At 58.6% G+C, this 12301-nt stretch overlaps 1 protein-coding gene across 3 annotated transcripts; it reads right to left on the bottom strand.

The window, feature by feature from the left end:
• Positions 1–1574: 1574 nt before the first annotated feature.
• On the bottom strand, positions 1575–8010 carry LOC121107845 (coiled-coil domain-containing protein 81-like). Of its 3 annotated transcripts, none has more exons than XM_040654243.1 (11): positions 7896–8010; positions 5487–5640; positions 4960–5216; positions 4541–4611; positions 4059–4138; positions 3825–3936; positions 3333–3456; positions 2614–2751; positions 2168–2310; positions 1835–1960; positions 1575–1725 (listed from the first exon to the last, which is right to left on the bottom strand). In XM_040654243.1, exons 1-11 carry the CDS (start codon positions 7968–7970, stop codon positions 1614–1616), a joined length of 1392 nt encoding a protein of 463 aa, XP_040510177.1. In that variant the 5' UTR covers positions 7971–8010; the 3' UTR covers positions 1575–1613. The 3 variants fall into 3 exon arrangements, with proteins under 3 accessions (XP_040510177.1, XP_040510180.1, XP_040510178.1); XM_040654246.1 differs by having other exon boundaries at positions 2686–2751; XM_040654244.1 differs by lacking the exon at positions 7896–8010 and adding an exon at positions 6196–6255.
• Positions 8011–12301: the final 4291 nt, after the last annotated feature.

Here is a 12301-nt window from a genome sequence, read left to right as displayed (position 1 = left end):
TTCGTGAACCCATGCTGGCTAGGCCTGATCCCCCGCTTGTCCCGCACATGCCGTGTGATCTCCCTCAAGACAATCTGCTCCATAATCTTCCCCGGCACCGAGGTCAGGCTAACAGGCCTGTAGTTCCCCGGATCCTCCCTGCAGCCCTTCTTGTAGATGGGAGTCACACTGGCAAGCCTCCAGTCTTCTGGGACCTCTCCCGCCAACAAGGAGCGCTGATAGATGATGGAAAGCGGCTCGGCTATCACCTCCGCCAGTTCCCTCAGCACTCTCGGGTGAATCTCACCCGGTCCCATGGACTTGTGGCAGTGCAGATGGAGTAGCAGGTCCGTGACTGTTTCCGCCTGAATCGTGGGAGGTCTAGTCTGCTCCCCAGCCAAGGCTGCCAGGACAGAGAGTGGAGAAACCTGAGGATAACCGGTCTGACTTCTAAAGACAGATGTAAAGAAGGCATTCAGAACGTCTGCCTTTTCCTTATCCTCAGTGGCCACGTTCCCAGCCTCATCCAGTAGAGAATGGAGATTCTCCCTGGTCCTCCTCTTACTCTAGATATACTTGTGAAAGAGTTTCTCGTTCCCTTTTACCCCAGCAGCCAGGTTGAGCTCAAGCTGGGCTTTTGCCTTTCTGATTTTGGGAATCAGCCCGGGGGCAGTTCAAAGCAAGCGCATCCACCTTTGCAGAACCCTTGGCAATACACTCCCCAGCTGCAGGCAGGAGTGCTCTCGAGCCCTGGCGGGAAAGGTCTCTCAGGTGCCCTCGTGTTCCCCTTGCCCCTGCCTGCTCCTCGTCCCCACGGAGCTCCCCCGTGGTTCTGCCACGGAATTTCTGTTGCTGGGAGGGAGCTGTGGGGGTACGAGGTGACACACGACTTCTGCACAGGAAACGGGCACGGCCGGCAGAGGTGACTGTCATCCTGGGAGACCACTCCTGGAGAGCACGGGCCTACCGGGCCTCGGGAACAGCTCTCGCTGCCGCCCAAATTCCTCCCGCAAAGCACAGCTCCAGCTGCCTCACGTTAGCTTATGGCGACAGACACGACACCAGCACACTGACTGGAAAGAACGCCAATTCTCTTTATTTTTATCTGGGATACTCTGCGTCCAGGCCTGGGGCCCCCAGTACAGGAAAGACGCAGACCTGTTGGATCAAGTCCAGAGGAGGGCCACAAAGATGATCAGAGGGCTGGAGCACCTCTCCTGTGAAGAAAGGTTGATGGAACTGGGCTTGTTTAGTTTGGAGAGGAGAAGGCTCCAGGGAGACCTCACTGCGGCCTTCCAATGCTTGAAGGGAAGAAATAAACTGGAGGGGAAACGGCTGTTTATACGAGGGTGGACAGTGATACGACAAGGGGGAATGGTTTGCAACTGAGAAAGGGGGGAAGAATTTGGTTAGATATTAGGGGGAGTTCTTCACTCCACGGAGGCTGGTGACGCACCGGAACAGCCTGCCGAGAGGTGGTGGATGCCCCATCCCCAGAGGCATTCAAGGCCAGGCTGGATGTGGCTCTGGGCAGCCCGGACTGGTGGCTGGTAACCCTGCACATTGCAGGGGGGTGGAAACTAGATGATCTTCAAGGTCCTTTTCAACCCAGGCCATTCTACAAGTCTTTGATTCTACGATTTGCCATTCACAGGTGGAAATCCGGACAGCTTCCCAGCCCCCTTGCCGACAGCTCCAGCACTGTTGCCAGCACCTTCCCCTCTGGAGCGGTACGAGCATCGAGCACTAGGGAGGTGAAAAGGACAGTGCACGGAGCGTTACGGGCTGAGCGCAGGCAAGTACCGCAGGCTGGGCTCCAGCCCGGCTCTCAGGATCTGCTGCCTATGCAGCTTACCAGGGGAGCTGCCGCTTCAGCTCCAGCTTCTGCCGGTTTCTTTCCGCGGTGTCAGCAAAAGCCTCTTGCTGATGGAGGTGGGGCTCCAACCTTTGGAGCACCTGAGCTGCTCGCGGGGAGAGGAGGCTGCAACCGGAGGACAAAGTCATCCCTCAGGCTCTGCTGAGCCCCCTCTGGCTCTCCCCTCACCCAGCCCCGCACCCCCGTGCTGCCGCGTGTCCCCACCCTTGCACCCCGCCAGCACTTTCTGGCCTGGGCCGTGCTCGTCCCCGAGCTGCAGGGTCACAGCTGCCCGAGTGCCTCAGGCAGCCAACAGAGCCCGCACACACTTACTCGGCATGCAGTGCCAGCTTGGTCGCTGTTCCCATTTTACTTCCCGGCGGAGGATCCACATCCTTCCTCCACCTCCTCCTCACTTGCTGTCCCCGGGGCTGGGCTGGAGGACGCGGAGCCCACACGCTCGCACTGGCAAACCGCTGCCAAAGAGGAGACAGTGTCAGCAAAACGGCTGGGAGCACAGGGCTGTTTCCCACAGGCCCTCTGTCAAGGGCCCTGCTGTAGGCCCTGGCAAGCAGGAGACTCGGCCCTGCCAGCCCACGGCTGCCCGCCACCCTTCTCCCTGCGGGGCTGATGCCAAGCTCTCCTCCCAGGGAGGAGCAGGCCAGCCCCTGCCGTGCCGCTCGCTGCCCGTCCTGCTCCCACCCCCTGAGCCCTGCTGAGCTCGCACCCTGGCTCAGAGGACGGCGGCTCTTGTCAGCAGGGTCGATCCCTGACAGTACCTGCAGTGGAGGCTGGTCCTCCCCTGCACTCCAGCCTTCCCATGCCGCTCTTTCTGCCCGCGTTTGCTCTACCTGCTGCTGGTACACGGGCCACGTGCGGTCTGCTTCATTCCACAGGGCAGACACTTCCCGGAGCTCCTGCAGAGAGACAGCAGCATACAGGATCAGCCTCAGCCCCTGGGGCCTTCCTTCAGCTCCACGCTCCTGCTCCTCGCCTCTGGAGGAGCAGGCCTGGCCTGTCGGCACTGCTTTGACCCTGAAGGATCAGGGGCCCCAAAGCCAGGCCAGGATCCGCAACTTGTGGCAAACATGGCTCACTGGTCGTATCCCACTCCCACAGCCCCTGCTCAAAATCAGGGTGCTGTGGCAGGTGGCAGGCCAGGAGGCGAGAAGAGACAGGGCAGGTGTGCAACACCCTCCAGCTACAGAGGAGCCGGAGGAGTGGGCAGAAATGAGAAATGATGGCACCCAAAGGCCTGTGCTCCAGATCACTGCACACGCAGAGGCTTTTGCTTCCCTCCGTGCGGAAGCACTCCAGGCCGGGCTGGATCAGGTTTAGAGCAGCCTGGTCTAGAGACAGGGGTCCCTGCCTACAGCAGGGGATTGCAACTAGGTGATCTGAATGGTCCCTCGCAACCCGCACTGTTCTGTGATTCTATGATGCTAACATTTGTGCAGTCTCAAGCAGCACAGTCCCTGCAGCAAGGCAGAGCCGGTACCTGCAGCACTCTCTTAGAGTCCTCTGTCGCAGGGAGTGCAGTGCTGGTCTGGGCAGGAGTAGATGGTTCCTTCTGTCCTGCTTGCTTTCTCCCGTGGGAGCTGCCTGCACACGGCGGGAGCACGCTGCAAACAGGCACAAGAGGAGTCTGCAGGAGCCTGGGACACCTTGGTCTCCCCCCATGCTCCCACAACCATAAAGATGGGCTCCGGTGCAACGTGGAGAGACCCCTGACGGGAGAAGAGCTTCTGCGATCAAGAGGGATCAGCATTCAGCTCCCCCAGGGATCGGGGACCAGGCTGGAACATGCAGCTGCTGTGCCTGCCGCAGGCAAGCATGCTGCACGCTCGCCGTCCCTGGAGAAGGACGGCCCCCACTGGGAAACACGTGTGTCAGGAGCCTTTCTGAATGCGCGGAGCTGGCAGGTCCAAGGAGGAGGCCACTCCTACACGAGCACACGCATCTCCTTCTTCTTTTTGCCCAAGGATCTCACCTGGCAGAAGGCTTCTTTGCCACATCTTGCTGCCTTGAGCCTGCCTGGTATTGCAGCAGCATGGAGGGGGGAAGTGTCTTCCGCTTCTGTAGCAGCCTGCCGGCAGTGCCCCCTGGAACCAAGAAAGGAAGAAGCTCTTCACAGCAGCCCCACGGGCGTGGCACGTGAACGTGGATCCGGCCACCCGGCATGGGACAGGGCCCGCCCTCCTGCTGCTGGGACCCTTTCCCTCACCTCTACTCATCTTCCGCGCCACTGCAGCGTTCCTTTCTGCGGCGGCCTCTGCTCTGCTCTTTTTCACAGCGAGCTGAAACCTGGAAACAAAGAGTGACAAGCCTTGAAAAGGATGACCTCCTACCCCATGCAGCTTGTCGGCGGTATTTATCTATGTGTTACGCAAAGCGTGGCACCCCTTCCCTTCCTGTCCATGCCAAACCAGCACATGTAGCCCAAATTCTTTTCCACGTGCAGGCCGTTCTCTCTGATGGGAATCGGGACCGGTTGGGCACCAGTAACACAACCTTGACTCCCCATCCCTCCGGGAGAAGACACACACAGCCAAAAGGCAGCAGTAGTGAAGCAGGAGCCAGGCTTTCCAGGATTTCTCCCCGACCGCATGCTGAGCACGGAGACCCAGCAGGGCACGTTCAGAAGGAGGAGGTGGGAAGGAAGCCCGTCTCCTGGCCAGCTAAGTGCTGCAGAGGAAATGCACTCACCTCGGCAACACCTGGATTCCATGAGCGGTAGTCTCTGACCCGAAGTCAGCAGAACGGGCCGGCCAAATTCTCTGCAAAGGGACACAGACCTGCTGGAGGCTTGCCTAGGCCATTTTTTTCATGGCTCTTGTTGACAGGAAGCAAGCCTGGCTCCCATGCCAAGAGAAAGCTGCTCTCCACCAAAGCCTCTTCCGGGAACATCAGAGCTTTGCTCTGCTCTGGAGGAGCTGGACGGCAAAATACTGAGGCCGTGCAAGGGCACTGCCAGGCTTGCCGCAGGGGCAGAGATCCAGGAAATCTCTGTGCCAGTGGAGAAAGCGGAGGGGGCAAGCGTGGGGAAAGGCATTTGACTGGCCTGCCACATCCAGGCTGGCCAGCGGTGATCTGATGGCGCACCCTCAAAACCTCCTCAAACTTACAGTGTGGAGCAGTGCAGTCAGGCTGGCATTGCTCTCCAGCGTTGTAATGCAGCTGGACAAGAACCTCATGCAGAGGAAGTCGTCCTCGTACGTCATAACGCCGATGTTCTTGAAGGCGAATGAGACGTGCGCCTTGTTCCTCAGGAGGTGACAGTACAAGAGGACGGTCTCTCGCACGCAGCGCTGCACCACGTGCAGCGAGATGCCGGTGGCTCGCGAGAGCTGCCGGTAGTTCAGCCGCTCAATCTTGACATCGTCTGCAAGGAGAAGGCACATCCTCACTGCCACAGCAAGCCACATTCCCATGCAACATTCATAACCAAGTCCCAAAGAGAAGGTCCTTTAGAGAAACAGCTCTTGGGCTGTCGTTGGGTTGGGTTGGGCTGTGGTTCCTTTTGGAGGAACTCACGCTGCACCCCGAGCTTTGCAGACAATTCTCTGCTGCTCCCAGCCGTTTCCAAAGAGCAGGGAGAACACGCCCGGCCGGACATGGGGCGGGAAGGGGAAGGTGGCCGCTGCCTTCTCACCGGGGATGATGTCGGTGGGCGACTGGAGGTCCTGCAGCCACAGCACCCCGATGTCCAGCTGGAAGACAGGTCTTCGGACCGACACCGCCACTTCTTTGCTGTGGAATTGCTCTCGGACCGCAGCAAAGAGCCCGAGTCCCGGGACCAGGACTCCCTGCACAGGGAAAAGACAGAAAGGCTGACGCGTGTGTACTTCAGGGGCGGCAAAAGCCACGAACATCAAGAGCAGGGCGGCACTGCTCTCCGCCCTCCCCGCTCCCAAAGGGCAGCGGGGCAAGATGGCGCTCTCTGGAAAGCTTTGGAAAAATCTGTGTCCCTGCAATACCGCCACCTCCGCATAGTACTTCCGACACCCTTGGCTAGAGAGGAGCCCGGATATTTGCAGCACAGGGGACATTTACAGCCTGGGACTGATTCCCGAGGGTTATGCTTGGCGCAGGGCCAGAAAAATCCCCCCCTTTCTCCCTTTGCTCTCCCCATCCTGACCACCGGGCAGAGTGGAGCCCCTGCCTGTGCCAAACATTTGCTCAGGGCAGCTCTGGCCTTGGTTTCCCTCCCAGCTGGCCAAGAAGCTGCTCTGGGCACCCGGCTTGGGCTCACTGTGCTGCTGTGGTGCTCAGGGAGGGATTGCCTCTGCGGGGCCCACGCTCTGGGCAGGACTGAACCTAGGGCCCTCTCCAGGGCGAGGGCCACCAGGACACCAGCCCACCTTGTCCAGCTTCATCTGTTCCAGGATGTAATCAGACCACAGCATCCCAGATCGCCACAATCTCTGCAAAGGAAAGAAAAGGACGTGTCAGGCTCCAGGCCAGCCTCTTCACAGCCTCTTGGCAAGCTCCTCACCCAGACAGTGATCGATACAGGCGCACGCAAACACCCCAGAAAAACACCACCATGGCTACAGAGCCGGCTGGGCTTTGCTCCAATTTCAGCCTTATGCAGAGCCCAGAGGGGAACCGGGGACATAGGAAGCCTCCGGGACATCGGATGGAGGAGAGCTGACGCTCTTTCCCAGAGCTGGAACCTACGGAAACACCGTCTCCCAGGGAAACCTGGCCTTGGACCGCCCTATCACAGGGGACTCGCCATGCCTAAAGGAACCTGGGGGCTCTGGGCAGCTCTACTATCGGGACCTGGCTGCCACATCGTCCCCAGAGCCTAGCGGGACCCTTGGGCGGGGCTCTCGCAGCAGCCCCCCAGCCACGTCCAGCCAACCGCAGAGAGCAGGAGCTGCGGCTTTTGACAGCTGTAACAGCCCCCTGCGATGCCTTGCCAAGGGGGCCCGGAAAGCCTGACCTTCGGCAGAGAGATGCAGGAGCGTTGGGAACGTGTAGACCAGCTCCGAGCTGATGGTCACAGTCCCAGCAGCCTTCCATGTCGCTTGCCGGCAGCCCTCGGCTCGCAGCTAAGGATGCCCTCCCTGGCTCCTCAACCAACAGTTCTCTGCAAAGTGCCCCTGCTCCTCCACGCGTCACCGAGGGTCGCCCGGTGCAGCCTTGCTGCCCCTGACCTGACTCCTGGCCACAGAAGGACAGAGCCCCTGAGCAGTGCTCCAGCAGCGCCCAGGCCTTGCAGGGAAGTGCCGGCACTGCCGCTGCCCCAGGAAACACATCCTTGTGATGCAGTGCATCCCATTGTGACATCAGCCCGCGTCACCTGGAGCTCTGTTAGGTCACCGGCAGGGAGAGGGGATCTCCTCTTCCACGCGCGTCCAACCCGCAGCCTGGCCCAGCCTGCCCCGCTGCCGCCCCCTGCCCCGCCGAGCGGCCCGGCCCCGGGCGGGCACCCATTGCTCACAGCAACCCAACATCGGTGTGCAGCGGGCACTGGGCTGCTTACAGCCCAGTGGTGAGGTGCTGGCACAGGCTGCCCACACACAGACGCTGTGCACGCCCCGTAGTTTCCAGGTTCAAGCCTGGGTGGCACCCTGCCTCAGCAACCTGACCTAGAGCCTGAGCTCGCTGTTGGGCCGCTGCAGGCGGTGTGGAACTAGGTGATCTTTGAGGCCCGCGTTCCGAAGGCAGCCACGCGGCCTCCCAAGAGCCTTCTGTTCTCCGCGCTCAACAAGCCCAAATCTCTACGTCTCTCTCCAAAGGAGACCTTCCTGATGCTGGCCTTTCAAGTCACGTCCCCCACGTCCAAGTACGTGCCCATCGTGTGCTAATGTCGTGGTGCCAATCAACGGCGTCAGCGGGAAGGGCAAAGACACCAACGTAAGGGATAGGCTTATTTTACTGCCTAGTACAAAATGCTACCAAAAAATAAAGCAGTGTCTAAAGCCAAAAGAGAAGCTTAACAGTGAAGGAAATAAGCAAGGCAGCGGGCCTAATCGTGCTACACGAGCTCCGTGATTCAAGAAAGACACATCACCAAGCGCCGCACACCTCACCATCACCAGATCCGCACTCCCGGGGAGCCCCGTTGGCAATGAGCATCTGGAGAAGCTCTCCCGGCCACTGGGGAGTTGTACAGCAATGCATCCATCCCGTGGGCGAGGTGTCCAAAGCCGCTGCAAGCCGGTCCAGCCTTGACTGCACTGAATGAACCGATCCACGTGGCAGTCCGGGGAACACCAACACCCGGTGCCCTCTTTCTCCTCTTGCTTTTCTCCCCACAGCCTGGCCAGGGTTCGAGGAGAAACAAAAGGATTGTGCTCTCAGTTGTGCTGGACCACAGGCCTCTTTGGCAAGACTGTCTGCCCAGCCCCCCCGCGACAGGCTGCGCCGGGTAACAAACAGAGCAGCAAAGCCCCCCTCGGCTCCTTGGGGAGGGCCCGTCGTCGTCACGGAAACGCACTGTGACAGCACCCAGCTTCAGCAGCCCGGTGATGTCAGCCGCGCTGTGACATCCTCCGCCTGCCCCGGAGCCCCAGCCTGCGAGCTTTCCCGGCCTCGCACACTAACCAGCCGAATCCTGCCGTGCCGGATGTGGCCCCTCCGGGCAGAAGCTCCGCCGCAACGAACCCTCAGCGGAGGGGGCAGAGGCCTGCCAGCTCTGAGCCTCACCCGGCCGCGCTGCAGCCTGCCGGCCCGGGCTGGCCCGGTTGGGCCCCTCACAGTCCATTTCGGGCTCCCGCAGCGCACACGGCAGCCCCTGCCTTTGTAAGCAGCCGCTTCAGCCGTGGGGCTGTGCCGGCTGCCATCGGCCCGGGGCCCCCCTCGCGCCCACACCCTCCCCCGCCCCCCCCGCACACGGGGCTCCGCACGGCCGCAGCCCCGCGCCGCTCCGGCCCGCGCGCCTCACGGCAACGGCCGCGCAACGGCCCGGCCCGGCCCGGCCTCTCCTTGCTCAGCGCCAGCGCCGCGGCTCCGATTGCCTGAGCGAGCGGCCGTTGGCAGCCGGCTCGGGCTCGGATTCGCCCCTCGCTGCCGGCCGCGGGGTGCGGGGCTCTGCCACGTGAGCTCTCCCCTCCCCCCACACCCCTCCGCCGGGCGGTCAGAGACCCCTCCCGGCATTTCTTTCTGCGCCCACTGCCATGGCACGAAGCAGACCCGCGCTCTGTACGTCAGCTCCTTGCTGCTCTGCCGCCTCGCTGCGCTTTTCTGCCGCGTTCCGCTGTCACTGTGGGAAGGAAGAGCAGATCCAGCAGAACGCCAGCGCTGCAGCCCTGTGCATCCCAGCCATTAACACAGCAGGCCGTGCAGTCGGCTGCACGTGGCTGCTTTCTCTGAGAAACGCTCAAGACCAACAATTTCTACTTTGCTTCGTATTGCAATAATGGGCGCACGCCCCCTACTGACAAGGGAGAAATTGCGCAGTGGTCAGTGAAATCCATCCCCTTCCACCCCCTGGCTTCCGACGCCGCTAAGCCTCTCCTGGCACTCATTGCTTTGAGCGTCTCAGGCTCGCAGTCTTCCGACGCTGTTGCTCCGTTGCACTTCCATAGCGATGGTTTGCACTTCCCACAGCTCCATTACACTTCCATAGCCTATGGTGACACTTCCATAGCTCCATTACACTTCCATAGCTGTGGTTACACTTCCATAGCTATGGTTAAACTTCCATAGCTGTGGTTACACTTCCACAGCTCTGTTCCACTGCCATAGCTGTGGTTGCACTTCTACAGCTCCGTTACACTTCTACAGCTCCGTTACACTTCCATAGCTGTTGTTACACTTCCTAGCTATGGTTACACTTCCACAGCTCCATTACACTTCCACAGCTATGGTTGCACTTGCGGAGCTCCATTACACTTCCACAGCTCCATTACACTTCCATAGCTGTTGTTACACTTCCATAGCTGTGTTACACTTCCGTACAACGTCTGTTACCAACCCATTGCCTTTGGTGTTTTGTGATCTTTTTATGACGATAGCAGGACAGTATTTTCAACAATCTGCACACTAGCTCTGTCCTGTACCGAACTCTCCCCTGCCTTATAGAACTACCTTACCTAGTGCCTGTGCCAGTTTTACCTAGGTCGGAGCGCCCCAGTCTCAACTTTACTCTGTTCAGCAGCTTTCTTTGCGAAAGGCAGCTTATCCTGTGCTACATACAGAAATACTGGAAACTTGCACTGCAAAAAACACAGTCTGCCTCCCACAGTTTCCCCTCTTTCTTTTTACCCTTTTGTGTTTTTGCTCCAGACTATGAAGCACTTCTAATGTAAGAAAACTACCTTACTATGCATAGTAAGGGAGTTTTGATGGATAATACTAATTACTTCGATGATGGATAATAATAATTTATCAAAACTGATCATCTTGCTGTTCTGCGTACTCTGATAGATATGTGATTATTAAGAATAACAATTTCTTCACCCTTGCACGCTTCATCCCAGTATGAACAAAGTAGTAAGTCTTGACTCAGAGCATAATCAACACTAGAGGTTCCAAGCTACTAAGGGATGTGGGGAAGATGGGGAGGTCAGCAATAGTAAAGAAAGAATCATAGAATCATAGAATCGCTAAGGTTGAAAAAGACCCACAGGATCATCCCAGTCCAACCATTCGCCCTTCATCAATGGTTCTCACTAAACCAGTGTCCCTCAACACAACATCCAACACTCTTTGAACACCACCAGGCTCGGTGACTCCACCACCTCTCTGGGCAGCCCGTTCCAGTGCCTGACCACCCTTTCAGACAAGTAGTATTTCCTAACGTCCAGCCTGAACCTTCCCTGGCGCAGCTTGAAGCCATTTCCCTCCAGTCCTATCACTAGTCACCCGAGAGAAGAGGCTGACCCCCAGCCTCACTACAACCTCCCTTCTGGTAGTTATAGAGAGCAATAAGGTCTCCCCTGGGCCTCCTCTTCTCTAGACTGAACAACCCCAGCTCCTTCAGCCGCTCCTCGTAAGGCCTGTGCTCCAGACCCCTCACCAGCTTTGTTGCCCTCCTCTGGACACGCTCCAGGGCCTCCATGTCTTTCTTACAGTGAGGGGCCCAAAACTGGACACCGTACTCAAGGTGCAGCCTCACCAGTGCTGAGGACAGGGGATAATTACTTCCCTGTTCCTGCTGGCCACACTATTTCTGATCCAAGCCAGGATGCCAGTGGCCTTCTTGGCCACCTGGGCCCACTGCTAGGCTCATGTTCAGTCTAGCGTCAATCAACACCCCCAGGTCCCATTTCCTCTACCACAGTCTTCCAACCACTCTGCCCCAAGCCTGTAGCGTTGCCTGGGGTTATTGCGGCCAAAGTGCAGGACCCCGGCATTGGTCTTGTTGAATCCCATCCCATTGGCTTCAGCCCAGCTATCCAACCTATCCAGATCCCTCCGTAGGGCTTCGCTACCCTCAGGCAGATCAACGCTTCCAGCCAGCTTGGTGTCATCTGCAAACTTACTGAGGGTGCACTCAATGCCCTCATCCAGGTCATCAATGAAGATATAAAACAGGACAGGGCCCCAGCACCGACCTCTGGGGAACACCACTCGTGACCGGTCGCCAGCTGGATTTAACTCCATCCACCACCACTCTCTGGGCCCGGCCCTCCAGCCACTTCCTTACCCAGCCACGAGTGTATCTGTCCAAGCCACGGACTTGCGAGGAGAATACTGTGGGAGACAGTGTCAAAGGCTTTGCTGAAATCTAGGTGGACTACATCAACAGCCTTTCCCTCATCCACCAGACGGGTCACTAGATCATAGAAGGAGATCAGGTTGGTTCAAGGCAGGACCTGCCCTTCGTGAACCCATGCTGGCTAGGCCTGATCCCCCGCTTGTCCCGCACATGCCGTGTGATCTCCCTCAAGACAATCTGCTCCATAATCTTCCCCGGCACCGAGGTCAGGCTAACAGGCCTGTAGTTCCCGGATCCTCCCTGCAGCCCTTCTTGTAGATGGGAGTCACACTGGCAAGCCTCCAGTCTTCTGGGACCTCTCCCGCCAACAAGGAGCGCTTGATAGATGATGGAAAGCGGCTCGGCTATCACCTCCGCCAGTTCCCTCAGCACTCTCGGGTGAATCTCACCCGGTCCCATGGACTTGTGGCAGTGCAGATGGAGTTAGCAGGTCCGTGACTGTTTCCGCCTGAATCGTGGGAGGTCTAGTCTGCTCCCCAGCAAGGCTGCCAGGACAGAGAGTGGAGAAACCTGAGGATAACCGGTCTGACTTCTAAAGACAGATGTAAAGAAGGCATTCAGAACGTCTGCCTTTTCCTTATCCTCAGTGGCCACGTTCCCAGCCTCATCCAGTAGAGAATGGAGATTCTCCCTGGTCCTCCCTCTTACTCTAGATATACTTGTGAAAGAGTTTCTCGTTCCCTTTTACCCCAGCAGCCAGGTTGAGCTCAAGCTGGGCTTTTGCCTTTCTGATTTTGGGAATCAGCCCGGGGGCAGTTCAAAGCAAGCGCATCCACCTTTGCAGAACCCTTGGC

This window comes from Gallus gallus, chromosome 31 (assembly GCF_016699485.2).
Source record: "Gallus gallus isolate bGalGal1 chromosome 31, bGalGal1.mat.broiler.GRCg7b, whole genome shotgun sequence".
Taxonomy (NCBI): Eukaryota; Metazoa; Chordata; class Aves; order Galliformes; family Phasianidae; genus Gallus; species Gallus gallus.
The sequence above is the reverse complement of the archived record's forward strand: the minus strand, read 5'-3'. Positions and strand labels throughout refer to the sequence as shown.